Source organism: Heloderma suspectum, chromosome 1, assembly GCF_057233095.1.
Source record: "Heloderma suspectum isolate Gila_16-S chromosome 1, 16-S_ref, whole genome shotgun sequence".
In the NCBI taxonomy this organism is placed as follows: domain Eukaryota; kingdom Metazoa; phylum Chordata; class Lepidosauria; order Squamata; family Helodermatidae; genus Heloderma; species Heloderma suspectum.
This window is the reverse complement of record NC_139458.1, coordinates 182,654,163-182,671,956: the sequence shown is the minus strand read 5'-3', so window position 1 is coordinate 182,671,956 and position 17,794 is coordinate 182,654,163. Positions and strand designations below refer to the sequence as shown.

The window sequence follows — 17,794 nt, the reverse complement described above, 5'->3', positions numbered from 1 at the left end:
ACTGTATGACCTCTGTTTGAGTCTAATGTATACTGGATCTTTGATCTTCTGTCAATATTTTGAAAGATTTTTGAAACTGTATAAAAAAAATAGTGGATCATATATTGGGATGTCAGAGAAATCCACAACGGAACCAAATGAGTTCTGATTTTTATGAATCTGACTGGAGGATTCCGCAGAAGAACAGCCTTTCCCCCTGTTAGGTGGATTCTGCAGACTTGCAGACCGTTTTCTAACTTTCTTGATTTTGCATAAATTTCATTGTAGAAACATAGGCACAAAAAAACCCAGCAAAAAATGTGCATTTCCCGCATAGCCTAAAGTGTGAAGATGCACGGGGGGGGGGGGTGTTGCGTATTTGGGAGAATTTGCTCATTTCTGCTCGTGCAGTTTTGCGCAATTGCGCAAATCTGAAAATGAAAAAAATCTGATTCCACTGATGGGTGGACAATGGAATGAACAGCACCTGACAATCTCTGAAACACAAATGGAATGGATTTTACACAATCCTCATATCCCATATCATAGACATCATTCTAGGTCAGCTATTGATCTCTTTTTCCAGGCATATGAAAAGACTCCATCTTTGGCCATCTTCAAGATGGCTATCTGTGATGATCCTGGAAACTTTTTCCAAAACAAAAACTGTGTGAACTATTTTGCGGGGCAAGGACATTGCATTGAAGTTCTCTTCTGGAACTGTATCCAATGGGTTGTATCCAATGCTAGTCTAACTTAAGTCCCATTAATTTCAGTGGATCCGCTCTACATAGGACTATCATTGGAAGCAACCCCTGGTTTGTGTGTAACCCTGGTGTGTGAGAGCCAACATGATGTAGCAGCTAGAGTGTTGGACTGGGAGTCAGAAGATCTGAGTTCTAGTCCCCACTTGGCCATGAAGCTGACTGGGTGATTTTGGGCTAGTCACAGACTCTCAGCCCAACCTACCTCACAGGGTTGTTGTTGTGAGGATAAAATGGAGAGGAGGAGTATTATGTATGCCACCTTGGGTTCCTTAAGGAGGAAAATAGGTGGGATATAAATTTAATTAATTAATGTCATTCATTCAAATGAGCAACCTGTCACAGCAGTGCTTAAAACAGTGTTTCTATTTCAGTGTTTCTATTTCGCAAATATGTTTTTCAATGGGAACCTTACAACCCTTTGCCATGTTACCTTGACAGTCGTTGTTGCTGTAGCTACAAGCATATCCTTAGTATATGATTGCCTGGGAATAGTATCAGAGCTAAATGTAAATGTGCATGACTAGTAAATTGGTGTGTTTTTTTTTTTAACAAGAACTGATAAAATAGTTACCTCAAAATATGACTGTGCTAGCAGGATATGCTTAAGGAAGACATGTGCTGTGCTACTTTGTGGCAAGACAATAACTGGCTCTGGGAAGCTACAGAAATAAATTTTTTCCAGAAAAAAAGAGGGAGGATCATACTGAAGTCCCACAAGCTTCTGGACCAAATTTAGAGGCAAGAGAGGCAGTACATTCATCAGCTGCAGCACTGTCTTCCGTGTCTGGAAGGTGGAATTCAACTCATAAGATCTTAAAAGGCTTGAAATTGTCATGCTGACCCAGTTAGTTGGGATAATAACATAGGGCTGAATCCAGTATTACATGAAGGGATGTCCCCTCCCGCAACAGGACCTTCCCATCTTCTCCTTCCCCTGCACTCCCTCCAATCTGCTATGGAGGGGCTGCAGGGCGGGCGGAGAATTCGATCTGCCTGCAGTGTCTGTTCTGCTGGCAGTAGGATACAGCCCATAAGATCAGTGCTAAGCTGATTTAGGATACCTTTGTGTTAACCTGATTTATGAAGCAATTATTTCTCAGGAAAAAAAGACCTAGATATCTGTAACAATATTATTTGTGGGTTTAGTCATTGACCTTGTTCACACATAATGCTAACCCATGGTTTATTTAATTCCTGGTTAACCCGTGGTTTGTTACTCTACCCAGGATTGTCTGGCAGATGATTGATCAAACTGGTTTGTTCTCTCAATTCCAGGATTATTTTTTTTCCTTCCTCCTTTCCCATTTCCTCCCTGTATCCCAAATGCCTTTGCAGCACTGTAGTTCTGGCATGTAGAGTGGCTGGGTTTTCATTTCGTTTTTTACTACTCTTGCCCACCACCTCTGTAGTCTGGCAAAACAACCCATGAACAACTCACGGTTCTGGGTTCACACGTAGCAACAACCCATAGTTCAAATAACCCACTCTTCACAACTCAACAGCAAACAATGTGTTTGTGTTCTGTGTTGTTTGTGGTTAATAAGCCATAGTTTGTTAGCACAGCTGGGTTCCCACATCATGACAACCTAGAATTCAACGCCCCATACCATGAGTTAGCATTACTTGTGAATCCAGCCGTTGACTCTTTCTCCAGTTCCACTTCTAAGCTGTTTACATATAATGGATTACAGCAGCATGCCTATAAAGCTCACCACAACTGTATACTTTGTGTTTTGCTTCCTATTTGCAGGGGGTGCTCAGTGCGACGCCACTGGTCCTCATTCTGACTGCAGCCTGTTATCTGAAGCTGTCTGAAGAACGATGGACCCATTCGGATAACCTCCTCTCTGGGCTGATCCTCACTATTGGTGTGCTAGTGATGATCGTTGGCTTTGTTATGACTATGCTGCATCCCCAGGAATGTGGCCACGGAAAGGAAATGCCTTCCTGCTTCCTTGGAAACGCCTCCCTTTACAATAATACAGCTCCATCTTCTCAGTAAAGTCGCCAGCCCTAAGCAGGGAATGCCTCTCAAGGAAGCACGGCGCAGTTGTAAATGTGGGTTTTGGAGAGGCCTGTTGAATGTTTCATTTAAAAAAAATACTTTTTGGTAGGGAATATAAAGGGTGCAAGCTGCATTGAGAACTCTAATGTTTTGCCATTGTGGACTTGCCCTAAAAGGCAAAAATACTGGTTTTGTACTTTTCAGTATATAAAGTCCTGTACTTTTCAGTACATAAAGTCTTTGGACCCAGCTGCTGTATAGAAACATAAGAAGTTGCCTCATACGGAGTCAGACCATTGGTCCATTTAACCCAGTATTGCCTGCCCTGATTGGCAGCGGCTCTCCGGGGTTTCAGGCAAGATTCTTTCCCAGCCCTACCTGGAGAAGCCAGGGATCGAACCTATGACCTTCTGCACACGAAGCAGGTGCTGTGCCACTGAGCCATGGCCACTCCCCTAAGCATGATTGGACTGCTTAGAATGAAACCTAATTCCCATCACAAGGAGAGAGCCGATTTGGGGGTTGTCCTTGTTTTTAACTAACACCGCCAAATATCAAATAGCTTTGTACTGGAGGTGTAAAACTCATCGCCTGTTAATGGTTGGTTTGATAAAGTCTGGGAAATTCATAAGATCTCTTTGCAATCAAAGGAACGTCAACCCTATATATTCAGATAGCTTTCTTAGGGAAAAAAAAAGTTTCCCTTTTAATTTCAGTGACTCTACTAAAATTCTGCACAAGACCATCAAGACCAAGTTCTATATTTAAATTGTAAACCAAATAGTTATTGTCTTATGCCCTATACTGCAAGCTGATAAGTGAATATAGGCATAATCCTGTCTTTGGGTAGGAGCACCGTGAAGTCAGAGTGCTCCAACATTTCCAAAGCCCTGATGGGCACCTGCCAGCAAAGTGGAAGTGAGGGGAGAGTGGCATTTGCTGCTTTTCCTTGATTTGTTGGTGCTTTTTTAACCATTTCACTCCCATTGTGAGCAATGGGAAGGAAATCATTTAGACCAGTTCCAGGGCTGGTCTAAATGTTTCCCCGTGTTGGGGGTATGGTTGGGAACTGGAAGGGCTTTGGATCCTTTGCATCTAGAGCCTCCCCTACTCTACCCACACCATGCCCATAATCCTCCCCCTTTTCCTCCTCTCCAGCGTTGCAGAGGTGAGAGGCACAGATTTTTCCACAGGGGCAGGGAGGAGGAATCTGAGATCAGCTCTGTCTCTGACCTCAGAGGGAGATTTCCTGGGATGCTGTTCCAGGGACCATAGGACTGCCCTGCCCAACTATTTCTCTGTCATTCATTTTTTATCATCACAAGCCTGGGATATTAAGCTGGGGATATTTGTTGAGATACTTTCTTCAATTTACCCTTAAATCTTTGTTGTTTTGTTTTGTGCCAACCTATAGTAAAAGGGCAATGTCCTTGTCAACTTTATAAAAACTTTGAAGCATCTAAAATAAAATTTAATTTCGAAAAAGATGAAAATTAAAACTCTTCTTTTAGCAAACTGAAATGGATCCCTCTAAGAAATTGATAGAGTCAGATGGTTTGAGACAATTGGGAGCCACAATGAACTTCTAATTAAACATTTCCCAGCTGACACCTGAAATGGGGGAGGGAAGGAGACCGCCATCTGTAACCTCTAACCATGCGTTTGTACCCAGAGGTAAAACCTCTCCTCTAGTGCCTCAAAAACTGTGGCTTCCGAGATGTTGGATGGTTTCATGGATAACTGGGAAACCTACTCTGAATTATTGGATTTTAAAAAAACCTACCCATATGTAGTTTCTTTAGCACATTTTGCCCGCAGAAAAGAAGATGGAAGGCAAGGCTTGATAATAACCTTGAAAGTTCAACACAAAGCAGAAATAATGTAATTGTTCTTATCATACAGAAAAGGGGAAGTGTAGAAAATTAGCTTTGGTGAGGTGTGAAGGGGGAAACATTCCTAACCATGGTGAGATCCAAAGAGCCTCATAGAATCATAGAATGGTAGGGTTGGAAGGGGCCTACAAGGCCATTGAGTCCAACCCCCTGCTCAATGCAGGAATCCAAGTCAGAGTATCCCTGACAGATGGCTGTCCAACCTCGTCTTGAACGCCTCCAGTGTGGGAGAGGTCACCACCTCCCTAGGGAATTGGTTCCATTGTCGTATTGCTCTAACAGCCAGGAAGTTTTTCCTGACATTCAGCCGGAATCTGGCTTCCTGTAACTTGAGCCCATTATTCCGAGTCCTGCACTCTGGGATGATCAAGAAGAGATCCTGGCCTTCCTCTCTGTGACAACCTTTCAAGTACTCGAAGAGCGCTATCCTATCTCCCCTCAGTCTTCTCTTCTCAAGGCTAAACATGCCCAGTTCTTTCAGTCTCTCTTCATAGGGCTTTGCTTCCAGTCCCCTGATCATCTTCGTTGCCCTCCTCTGAACTCTCTCCAGTTTGTCCGCATCCTTCTTAAAGTGTGGTGCCCAGAACTGGACACAGTACTCCAGATGAGGCCTAACCAGTGCTGAGTAGAGCCCCCATGCATGCTCCTAAAGTATTTTCATTCATGCCCAGGAGTTTCAGGTCTATAGATTTCCTTTTCTTCTGTATCAGATGTTTTCCAGAGATTCTCTAATTCTCAGTAGCAGTTTTTGGGGAGCAATAAGGCTGCAGTGGGAGGGAAGCCCCTACAAACCATAAGAACATAAGAGCCCTGCTGGATCAGACCAGGGGTCCATCTCGTCCAGCATTCTGTTCACACAGTGGCCAACCAGCTGTCCACCGGGAACCCACAAGCAGGACATGTGCACAAGAGCACCCTCCCACCCATGTTCCCCAGCAACTGGGGAAGGGCAGAATTCAAGCATGCAGGACCTACTTTGTGTTTTACTAGATTCCTGAGATCTACCAACTGAAGCCAGGTGCAAAAGCACAGTATTCCAGTACTTCCTTGAATTAGACTCTCATTTTCTCTCCCATGTTTAATGAATAACCAAACTAAAAGAAGGATCCAAGATTATCTGAAGGAACGTGCAAACTAAACCCATCATTCGTATTACTTACCAGAAATGTGATTGTACAGGTGGTATCTGCTGGCACTTTGATTTAGCCAAGGCTTAAGCTATTCTAATGCACTGGGGCTTGCTTGTGCTGCAAGAGCTAAATTGGCAATCTTTGCAAGACAAGTGCATAAACCGGGCAGCTCTGCATTGCTTACCTCTAACCATTGTAGAAAAAACACCTTTTTAGAACTCCTCTCTATGGCATGATTGCCCTAGTTGGGCCGATCTGATGCCTTGTGGGGCCACCCTTTGTCTCACAATACCTTGTAGGCATAGCTTTATTCCTGAAAAACTAACTGTGTGTCTTTTTCTAGTACTGGTGTGTCAGCAATGTTAAAAGGGGTGGAGTCTGCTCCTAGGGCTGGGAGTCCAGAGCCTGCTTCTGTCCTCTGTTGAGTTTTGTTGCAGACCATAAGGTTGGCTCTTAAAGCTCAACCCTAACCATTCCTGGAGACAGACCATGGGTGCTTCCAGACAAGGCCTTTATTGTACCATCACCATATCCTGTTCACAGAACTTTACAAGGGGTACAGATGTCATTATCTTCCACTCTTAGCCCTCCTGTGTTCTTCTGTCCACTTCTTTCGTCTTTTTTCTTATTGAGGAAAATCCACTACGAAAGAAAAGCTGGAATAGCTGCACAATGCCTTCTGATTGTTAGTGCTAGGACCCCTCCATCTGAAGCACCTTATAATTTTTAAGAGCTGAACACGGTATGACATATAGACATTGCTATTCATGATGTACATATACCCTGTTTGTTTTGTCCAGCTATCATCTCTGGTGAAACAGGTGGGGCAGGTTTTTGAAGTACTGTAAAAACCTGGGGGGGAAATGTGTTTACCAGAGACAATAATGGGATGTGTGTGCCTCCACGATCACATCACCTTCAAAACCTCTTTAAAACTGTTGCCAGTCTCCAGCATGTGTTTACTTCAAAGTAGGCCCCCATCCATTTCAAAGCAAGTCATTTCTAAGCAACTATGCAGAGCATGGCGGACACTGTGTGATTTGTTTTCTCTTTGAAATACCCAAAAGCACCGATGGGAAGGAAATGTGGTAGAGAAGATCTCTGACACAGAACAGCCTAAAGTCATATATTTGAGCTCATTTTACAGAACCAAAAGCTGGCAGTATTACACAGAGAATGAACCAAACACAGGAAATTTTGTGTGAAATACAATAAATATTTTTAATCAGCCTCAAAACTCAAGCCAAGTGTTAACTATTTCCGGGAACAAATTCATTTCATAAATTGGAATCATATGGTAAATGCTGCTGGAGTTTGTGTGATAGTTAAAGTGTGTTCTAAATCAGGAATTTCCAGCGTGCTTCTTCCCCCAGTTTAATGGTACTAAAAACAATAATTAGATTCTTTTGTGGGCAACTTCCACATTTATGACTGAAATGGTTGCCTCCATTCCACTGACAAGGCGATCAAATAAAAACCTGTGAGGCAGCTTTGTCATGCTGCAAAGATGTATTAAGGGAATACAGAACACAATTCTGTTTGCATTTAGTGGGGTTTCGCTGATGGAAACAAGGTGGAGAAGCCAAGTCGACCTGGCTAGAGCTCTCCACCGAGACCATCAGCAAATGATCTGGAGACGGTTGACAACCCACGGAATACAAATTAGGAATTCCCAGGAAGAAAAAACTTGCCAACTTACGAAGAACTATTATTTCTCATGACAAATGTATTCGCTTTCCCCATGTTTTTTTACTATCAGTTTGAACAGTCATGCCCAATGTGTATGCTAATGGAGTAGCGTGGAAGCTGTTTCCGCATGGTCTGGTGCTAGGCTGGGGTGCAGAACCTCCTTCAGCTCAAGGGCTGAATTCCATTTCAGAGAAACTCTCGGGAGGCATATTCCAATGGTGCACACGGCCGAGGGCAAAAGAGGTGGGGCCAGATGGGGAAAGGATGGGATCAAAAATACAAGAAACACTGGCATATCATAGCTTAAAGCTCCCACTGCCAGTAACTGAGCTTTAGGAGAGGGATTTCAAACTTTGAGAATAGGGGGGAAAGTACACCAAAGCAGGGAAACCACCAAACAATTGCTGGTTGCAGGAAAGGGGGCAGGGCCATCTGGGGAACCCAGGAGGGCCGGATTAGGACCCCAGGCCTTAGGTTCTGCAACTGTGCCCTAGGCCATCCGAGTAAAAGCTGAATTAATAAGAATCCTTCTGCCATCAGTGAGAAATTCCAAAACATAAGTACTGGAGCTCAGTTCTGCTTTAATAATCTGCCATATGGCTTTTCCTGCACTTCAGATACCTCCTGTTGCTCTTTCTGAACCAATATTCAGACCAATATACTATATTTAGGGCTGTGAAGCAGACATCACCTATTTTCCTCTTTTACCATTATGGCCAGGCCTCTCACAAAAATGTGAGGAGTCTACACCATGACATTAAACGAAAGCTCGTAAAACAACTATAGCAACTAATAGCCTTTTAAAAAAATCATGGTGGGAATTCTTTAGCATAGGGAAAGTTGCAGTGGACCTTGTTCAGGCGTGATCATAGTGAGTGAGAAAATGTATTTAAAGTATAGACTTTTCCTCCTTTGCCATATGAGCAATGTCTATTACTATTAAAAATGTGGATTTTGTGCGGTTTCTACATTAGGATCCATCTATTGCTTTGCTGAAATGATTGAAAAATGGTATTCTTCAAAAAACAGACACATGAATTTTGAAAAATCACACACACACTTTCAACAGCACCCTTTAACTGCTGAATCTTCAACTCTAGGGGATAGAACGGGGAATAGACAGGAATCAAGGAGAAGAACATTGCATGGTCCCATGGCTACAAGCTCACATGGCAGTCTTGGAGAGTTTGTGACACAAGCTTCTCAGCTGTAGCAGAGTGATGTACATCAAAGGCTCAGCCAAAGCTTTCTCTTCTCAAACATACTCAGGGCTCAGCCAGTAATACTATTTTCTACAACAGGACTGAAGAGAACATCACATGTAACAGTAAATGCAGAAGACTCAGCTTCTGTTGCAGTGGGCATCCATGCAACAGCAAAAGAAGGCACCTGCAAAGACTCTGCAGAAAGGAAGGAAAGTGAGAGGTGGTATTGCCTCAACTTAAATAACTGGAGATGAAGTACAATTATTCCTAGATGCTCTCCATCTCAGCAGTTACAGCACTCATGGATTCTGCTCAGATTCTATATAACTGCATATGCCAATCCTTTTGCCTTCGGATGAAATTGTATCTGACTTACCCATATTCCATTTTATTGGGCATCATTAACATCATGGTGGCTTACTTACCAAAAGTGCCAAGTGCTTTGCTTTAATTGTTGTCTTTCCAGAATCCAGACCAGGGGTGCTACCAGACAAGGCTTTTGTGCCATTGCCCAAAAAAACTGTCTCGTTCACGGAATGTTATGGGGGGACCAGACATTGTCATCTTCATGGTGTAGCCCTCCTGTGTTTTCCTACTACTTCTTCTGTCTGTTTTTTTTCTTACCAGAAAAAAATATGCTAACAAAAAGAAATATAGAATTCCTGCACCATGCCATGCGCAAGGAAGTCTGGGAGCACTCCAAGTCTGGTTCTTCTACTAAAAATACTTGTGATTTTCTTTTATTAGAAAACTATCACAAGAAATTTGATTTAAATTGACTTCTTCCAATTTGAAAGTGTCAGGGTCCTGTCCGACCCAGACCCTGGAGAAACCTCTTCAGAGGAAGATGCTTTGGTGTCTATGGAAAATCCCTCCCCAACTAAAGACTGGGATGAACCTGCAGTAGCCCAAGGCGGCCTGAAGGGGGTTGCCTCATCTAGGCCCCCAAATGCAGGGATGCCTCATCTAGGCCCCCCAACCCAACTCCTCTGACTGTAATACATTGTACATGGGGCTGCCCCTGAAAATGGTCTGGAAGCTTCAACTAGTACAGAATACAGCTGCTAGAATTCTGGGTGGCTTGCCAAGGTGGAGCCATGTTGCATCAGTTCTGAAGGAGCTACATTGGCTGCTTATTTGCTACTGAGCCCAATTCAAGGTGCTGGTGCTTGCCTTTAAAGCCCTAAACAGCTTGGGGTCCAAATACCTGAAGGAGCACCTCCTCCATTATCAACCTGCCTGTGCATTAAGATAATCAGGGGAGGCCATTCTCTGCACTCCTTCCAAAAGAGAAGTACATTTAACAGCTCCAAAAGACAGGACCTTCTCTGTGGTGGCACCACAACTCTGGAGTGCCTTCCCATGGGAGATCTGCCTGGCACCAATGCTGCACTTTTTTCAGCACCAGGTGAAATGCTTTTTATCTGCACAGGCATTTTAAAACAGAGTTTCAATTAAAAATATTTTTAGATTTCAGTTGTATCTTTTTAACTGGTTGAAATAGTTTTGTGCCCCTTGATTTTTTGATGTTTAAATTTTGCATTGTATTGTATTGTATTGTATTGAAGTCATTTTCTGTACATCGCCCTGAAATCCTTTTGGGGGGTGTAGCTGCAGTTTATAATTTTTTCCAAATAGATAAGCCTTGGTCCCCAGTTTTTCCCCTTTGCCTTCTCCCCGGCCCTCAGGAGCGAGGCAACAGACCCAATGGGAAGCACAGAGTTGCCATAGGGCTCTACTCAGGAGAAAGAGTCTACTTGGGTGGAGGGAGAAGATCCAGCTGCAAGCAATGACCCAGCTGAAGTCCAGGAAGAGGAGGGACTGGCAATGAGTACATAAGGCTCTCTTTGTGGGGTTAACAGCTTGCTTTGAGCCATTATCGCCAGCTCATGGACACTAGGCTGCAGTCCTATGCACAATGAATACACTGGGACTTATGCCTGAGAAAATGGGTAGATATGTATTGCATGTAACTTTTATGGTTCAGGTCAGGCCTTGCACCTTTACTGAAAATTGTCCTCATCCCCAACTTTTGGGATGAACCTTTAGAAAATTAGGTAACTTCTAGCTTCTTTTCTTCTTAAAAGCCAACAAAGCAGGAATTGTCTATTGCTGAACTACAGCTGTGTTGTTGTCATTGCCATTGTCATATATAATTGATGTGCCTGGCACTTTGTAGTGTACGATCCCTGCCCTAAAGAGTTTGCCGTCTAAAATTTCTCACAGGGGAGACAATAGAAAAGGGATGGGGAATATGTGGCCCTACAGATGATGTTGGACTGCAAGTCCCATCTTCCCTCACCATTGGCTATGCTGTCTAAGTCTGATAGGCATTGCAGTCCAACAACCTCGGGGGGGGGGCACATGTTGCCCACCCCTGAAATAGAAGGAAGGAAAGAAGATGGAAATAAAGGAAAAGAGATATACACGTAAGAATGTGTATTCAGGCTTTGTTTCAGCCTTTGTCTTTAAGGCCATGGGCATGTTTCCTCGATCTACCATTTCTTTATTTAAAATCATATGATGGGAGCCCTTGTATATTTATTTATATTATTTACAACATTTATGTACTGCTTCCTATCTAAATCAGATTCCGGAGCAGTGAACGTGAGAGGTACAATTGTAAAAAAGATAAAAAATTAAAATACCATATTAAAATTATTAAAAACAGAATGCCAGTAAAGACTGTGGCTGCTCATTTAAGGAATGCTTCCTGTAACAGAACTGTGAGGCACCAGAAACAATACAGTGTTGATGACTGCCTGACTTCCAGGGGCAGGGAGTTCCAAAGAAAAGGGGCCACCACACTAAAGGCTCTTCTCCAGGTAGACTCTAAGGCTGTCATGGGTCCATGTAGAACCACCGAGAGCATGCCCTCTGATGACTTCAGTGACCAGGCAGTTTGGTAAGAGAGAAGGCACTCTCTCAGGTAGCCTGGTCCCAAGTTGTTTAGGGCTTTGTGCACTAGTACCAAAACCTTAAACGTGGCTCAGTTGTGAATGGGCATACATAAAAACATTCTTATTTATAAGACAGCTGCAGGTATGTTGAAAAGTAGGAACTAGCTCAGCATACCAAAACCTTTTTTATAGGCAGACATGAAAAAAACCAAAACACCTTGTCCCATGTTACCATTCCCACAAATGTTACTATTTTAGTCACAGGTATAACTTCTTTGGATGAGACACAACCCTCAAATTTCCTTCTCCTCATGCAAGAGTAGCCTATTTATTTATTGTATTTTGCTTTTTAAAGTTCTCTTTTATTAGCCATTAGTAGAGATTTGGAGAATTAACTCTGTCTGAAACTAACCTACCTAGGGCACAATCCTATGCATGTTTAGACAAAAAACTCCTATGACTCCCAGCATTCCATAGCCAGCATGATTTAAAAATAAGGGAAGTACATGGAAAGGTCAATTCAGAACATAAGAATATGAGAATTACCTTGCTAGATAGTCTTCCGCAATGGCTAGCCAGATGCCCCATGATGCTCCAAGGCATAATGATGCTATGGCAGCCATTTTATTAGATTATTTATTCCTAACCTCTGGTAAGAATATTCCTTGAAATGTGACTCATTTTTTTCCTCTGTAGGGAAAAGGAGGGCCTACTGGCCTCCTTCAGACCACATGATTGTGAAGCAACAACTGGCCAGTTGGCTGGAACCAGGGACAATCTCTATTGGAGCTGGCAGGAGAGGGAAGGAAGAGATTGCACCCTTGCTGTTTCCTGACTTATGAGGTAGGCAGGGTATAACGTTTGACAGAAGATGGAGGAGTGGGAAGTAGCACCGATGGCAGGGAGAAGAAAAGAGAAGAACATGTCTCTGGTGCTGGAGGAAGAAATATTTCATTTGATATGAATGCTCAACACATTTCGGACAGCAATTTTCTCCTTCATCAAGAGCAATAGTCTTCTACAGTTATCCATCCTTTGTTTTTTGGTAAGTGTTAGCAAAACACTCCACATTCATAGACTGACATAGACTGACTGGGTATAAAGGTTGCCCGAGGAGCTAACAGTAGATCTCCAGAAAAAGGATTTGCAGGTAACTTGTGCCTGCAGCCTCTGAGGGACCAAGGTGAAGCAACTCCTGCTTCTTACCACTGAATCTGTATCCTTTTCTGGCCTTAGCCACTGGATTGGTAAGAGAGGTAGAGACTTGAAGTCCACAGAGTAATTATTCCTCAGGAACATGTATTTCTGGACATGAAGAATTTAATGGGCCCATGTGCTAGGTATGCATGTCTAAGTCCAAAGATCCCTTTGCTTTAAAACAACTGGGTTGGGGAAGGGGAAGCGATGGTAGACTGCCAAATCTGAAGTCTTGCTGGGCTTGTTAGGGCTGGTTGGAAAGTGTGGTGAGGCTGCAGTTTCCCACTCTTTTTTGGCCCCTTTTGGCCTTTTAAAACATTTTGCTCCTATTGCTCTTGGTGGGAAGGAAATGAACTACACTACCCCCAGGCCTGGTGCAGTCCCCCTCACCCCATTCTAGGCCAATACACCTCCAGAATGACCCCTTTTTGCCCTCTCTGCCATTGGAGCATCAACAACAGAGGAGAAATGGGGTGGACCTGTCTGCTGCTACTGCTGTGAGGAGGCTTCCAAGGGCAGACTTCCCTCTGCCCACAGAGAAGGGGAGCCACAAAATTCTATGGTCACTGAGATGCCCTCCCAAGGACCATAGAATTGAGTCCTAAAAGGTTTTTTAAAAGTGTTTGTTTTATAACAAGGTATTTAAAAAGTAACCACAAAAAATGTTCTTCAAATACACTGCTTGTGTGCGGGGAAAGACTGGTGCTTCAAATATTGTTCAGATTATTTTGAATAACAGTGGTGCATACACGTTAAAATGGGCTTCTCAGCATTACTGGAAATGAAATGGACACAAAAGCATTTAAGGCGTAGCACACAAAGGATTAGCATATTTCCCCAGGGATTTTTTTTTCTTTTTCTTTTCATAACCTGGGGTATGAGCACTTGGGGGGGCGGGCAATGGAACTCTTTAAGTTACAGCTAAAGTCTAAAAAGCAGGATATCCTAATGAAAGAAAATGACACAGGATGTATTCAAAAGCTGCTGCATTGTCTGTAATGACTTCCAGAGAGACTAATCAGTTAATTTAAAACAGCATCCTTGCAGATCATATGGTGCCTGATGAAAGCCTGGTTTCTGGCTTCCCTGCTCATCACACACCAGTTCACTCTAAACTATAATTTCCACAGACAAGCTGGCAAATAGCTTCAGTTATAATGAGCTAAAGCTTACAGGATGAATGAGATTACAATTCTGGGCTGTGTTTTTTTTAATGGCTTCAGTGGCAAGTTGAATTGGGGAGGATCCAGATGGTCAGCAGGTGTAAAATGTTTTCAGTGTTATTATACATCACACATCTAATCTTGCAACACTTAACATTTAAATACTTAACTTTGACCAGAGACTTATACTGAAGTCACTGTAGGAGTATTTGTGAAGACTTCGCAGGACTCTTGCTTGGCTATGTGTCCACTAAAATTTATAGACTACTACTTCCTGTCATCATTGTGAGCACAATCCCCTCCATCTGCTTTAAGCAATTTATTGCCTGTCAGTACATCCGCCACTATTCTTGCAGCTTTTCATAGTATAATTGGTTGAACAATGTCTTTCTGTGTCTCATTGTGCTTCTTTAATGCCCTTCCTCTTCCCAAAATTATCTAGCCTTCCTGCTGTTGACTTTCCAGAAACATCTGGCTTGCCATTATTGGGATACAGGATGCTGGACTTTAAATGGACCTGTGGTCTGATTTTGGACTACTCTTTGGGATAGTTTAATTCTGCCTTTCCCAGCTTGGTGCCATTGGCCATGCTGGCTGGAAATGATAGGGGTTGCAGTCCAACACATCTGGAAGGACCTGGTTGGGGAAAGCTGGTTTAATCATTACCTTTATGTGGGTGACGTTGAAGGCTAAGGGGCTGTTCACACAACATGCTAACCTACACTCAGTGGTTGAGTGTGGGTTGTTGTTGAACCAGGGGTTGTTGAACCATAGGTTAGCGTGTTGTCTGAACCCAGGACATTTTCTGCAGGGTGGCTTGTTAACCGCTCCAAACAACCCAAGAACAAACCATGGGTTTTCGAGGTAGCTTGTTTGAGAAAAATAAGCCACACTGCATGGTTAACAAGCCACCCTGTGGAAAATGTCCTGGGTCCAGACAACACACTAACCCACAGTTCAACAACAACCCAGACTCAACCACTGAATGTGGGTTAGCATGTTGTGTGAACCCAGTCTAAGTGTGTACGCGTGTGTGAGAGAGCACGGGGCAGACAGTAAGAGAGGTAGAGGTTTCCTACCTTTGTAGGTAAACATAGGTTGGAATGACCCTGTCCCTCCACCAACCCAAAAAGACTGCATATGTGCTTTGCCCTCATACTGTTAGGGAATCCTTGCAGCAGAAATGTGTGTAAATCTCACCCCCTTAACCAGCCAGGGCCCTCAGGGTCTTTTTCAGAGGCTGAACATAATTAGGCAACCATTTACGGAGTGGTAGTGAATCTGGAGCTCATTGCTTGCCACTGTTATCTGGCAGAAAGACTGTAAGTGTAACTGTAACCCCACTCTTACTGTACTCTAAATCACCAGGGGTGCTTGGAGAACTCTTAGCACTCCCAGTCAAAAGGCCTTGTGCAGCTATTCCAACTTCTCTCTTTAACGGATTTTCTGTGGTAAAAAAGAAAGACAAAATAGATGAAGCGGTGGGAAAACACAGGAGGGTTACAAGCAGAAGATGACAACATCTAGATCCTCCCCCCTGGTAGAATTCTGTGAATGAGGTAAGGTGACTGTACAATAAAAGCCTCATCGAAAAGCACTGCAAGTAGACATCAGGCAAGAAGAAAAAGAAGCAGTTCTCCTTAAAGCGGCTTGTTAAGGTGGCAGGGAGACCAAATGTGTAGTGCTATAATCCTAAGAATAGGGCATGGGGAACTGTTATCACCATGCTCACACCTTTTATTTTACAGTTTCTTTTTACAGTTTTACTAGCATTACTTTAAAATCTTCATGGACTGGTGAATTTATGAGCTCTTCCAAAACATGTAAGCATGTGTCTTAGACATGCTGCTAGATCTCCCTAAGTTTCTCCAGCTACATACCAATGCTCTTTGCCCTGGAAAATGCTGGCAATGGCTTTCTCATTTATAATCCATTTCAATCAATTGGTCCTAGAAACATGATTAGCATGTCTGGATTAGATCATCATAACTCCTCCGTTGGCTGGACTGAGTCCCAGGTTTGGGATGTTTGTTCAATTTACTCACCACTATGAGGAGGATGTAAAAAATAATGATTGTGTAATGGCAGAGTGAGGTCATGGCCCTTTAAATAGATGCAAGGATTTATTACAGCAAACTTTTCCAAATTAACGTAGATCTCTGCCAAGCACATTGTAACCAAAGAACGTGGTGGACAAGGGCAGCAAGGGGCACTTGGCAATATGATGTAATGATGGGTTTAGTCACCTGTGATCTCATGTGTTCTGAGCAGCTGCAGTCCACCCAGCTATACATGCAGATCTGATCCACTGAGTCTGCAAAGTCAGCATACAGCAGGGATGGGCAATTTGTGTCCCTCCAGACAGGGTTGCAGCTAGGACTGGATCTTGTAGGATGGCCACTTATGAATAACCAAAAAAGATGAAATGCATCACTAAAAAAAAGAGGGCACCGATTTGCATAAAGTCTGTATATGCTAATTTATATGTATAGATGCAAATATAGACATTGTTATTGTTATTTCAATTTATGAGTTGCCCAATAGCCAAAGCACTCAGGGTGACATACATAATAAAAACAAATACCATAAAACCAGTGATACAGTAGAAAATGCAGCACATCTCACCATACTATGGAATGCTGTGACCAGGTATACCTGCTCAGTCTGTGGTCCAGGTTCTAACTGTTGATTGGCAACTTCAAGGCCCAGCTCTTCCTTCTGATGGCTCTTTATCCTTGGACTGGATAGCCCATGAAATAGAGGGGAGTTTTCTGGCAGACCTTTAAATAGAGGACTCTCTTTAAAGGAGGACACATGGCCACCCCAGGACCTTGAGACCAAAGTCCAGGCCCTCTGCAGACCAGCCCCACCCCAAGTGACCATCCAGAGAGCATGTATGTTCCCAGGTGATGGGAGCAGTGGTGAACAGGCTAGTGGCAAACAGATGCTGTAGCATCTTTTCTTGTTTTTAAACATTTTGAGCTAGGGAGCAGCCAACTGAGAATGTACATTGTTACAGATGCTGATTTTATTATCTTTACTTTAAATATATATTATCCTTTTCTATTAAAAAAAATGGAGCTTATTCCCAAGTAAATGCAGTTAGGATCAGGACAACACAACCAAACTCCATTTTATTCTTGTACTCATGGTCGTGCTATGAATGGAGTTTAAAATATAAAACTGCACATGCTCAGAATATTTCTTTTTTTTTATTAGGGTTGGAAAACAGGTTTTTGTTTTGTTTGCTCGAACGTATCAGGAATATAGAACCAGTTGTGAAGTAGGTAATGGTGGGGAGAGGAATAATGTTTGTTATGTGCTTCACAATGGAAGTACATGGCCGTCTAAAGGGGAGGGCCCCATAAGATTATTAAGTCCAGGATCTAAAATGACCTAGCTGAACCAGATGCTTTGGCCTACAACTCCCATCAGCTCTAGCCAGCTTGGCCAATGGAAAGGGATGATACGAGTTGTAGGCCAAAACATCTGGAGGCCGCAAGTTGCCCACCCCGGGTATAGAGATTCATGAGGTGCTAGCTGAAAAGTTTTAATTTTTATCTTTTTCCTTATGTGAGTTCAATTTAGACAGATAGGATTAAAGCGACATCCGTTTCAAGTTAGCCAAGGGAAAGTTTATTGTGTTAAGGCATAACTGGCAGTATGTTCCATCTGCAAACCATATTATGGCCCCATTTTACAATGACTGTGGGGATAAGGCTTTCAGATCTTATGCTTCTGAAGAAACATCTACATTGGGTTGCCTTTAAAGGGTGAGGAACAGATGGGAGGGGACGTGAGAATTACTTTTTGGAACTAGAAGATGAGGGGAAGAATGAAGTGGAGGGGTCTCCTGTTTCATTTGAT

The 17,794-nt window shown here is 43.0% G+C and overlaps 1 protein-coding gene across 1 annotated transcript in view; it reads left to right on the top strand.

The window, feature by feature from the left end:
• The window catches only part of SLC38A11 (solute carrier family 38 member 11), an 87,340-nt gene extending 84,592 nt beyond the window's left edge, over window positions 1-2,748 (top strand). The window contains 2 exon segments of the mRNA XM_084804692.1: window positions 1,128-1,252; window positions 2,497-2,748. Coding sequence (XP_084660818.1) covers window positions 1,128-1,252; window positions 2,497-2,748 — 377 coding nt within the window.
• The last annotated feature ends 15,046 nt before the right edge of the window (window positions 2,749-17,794 follow it).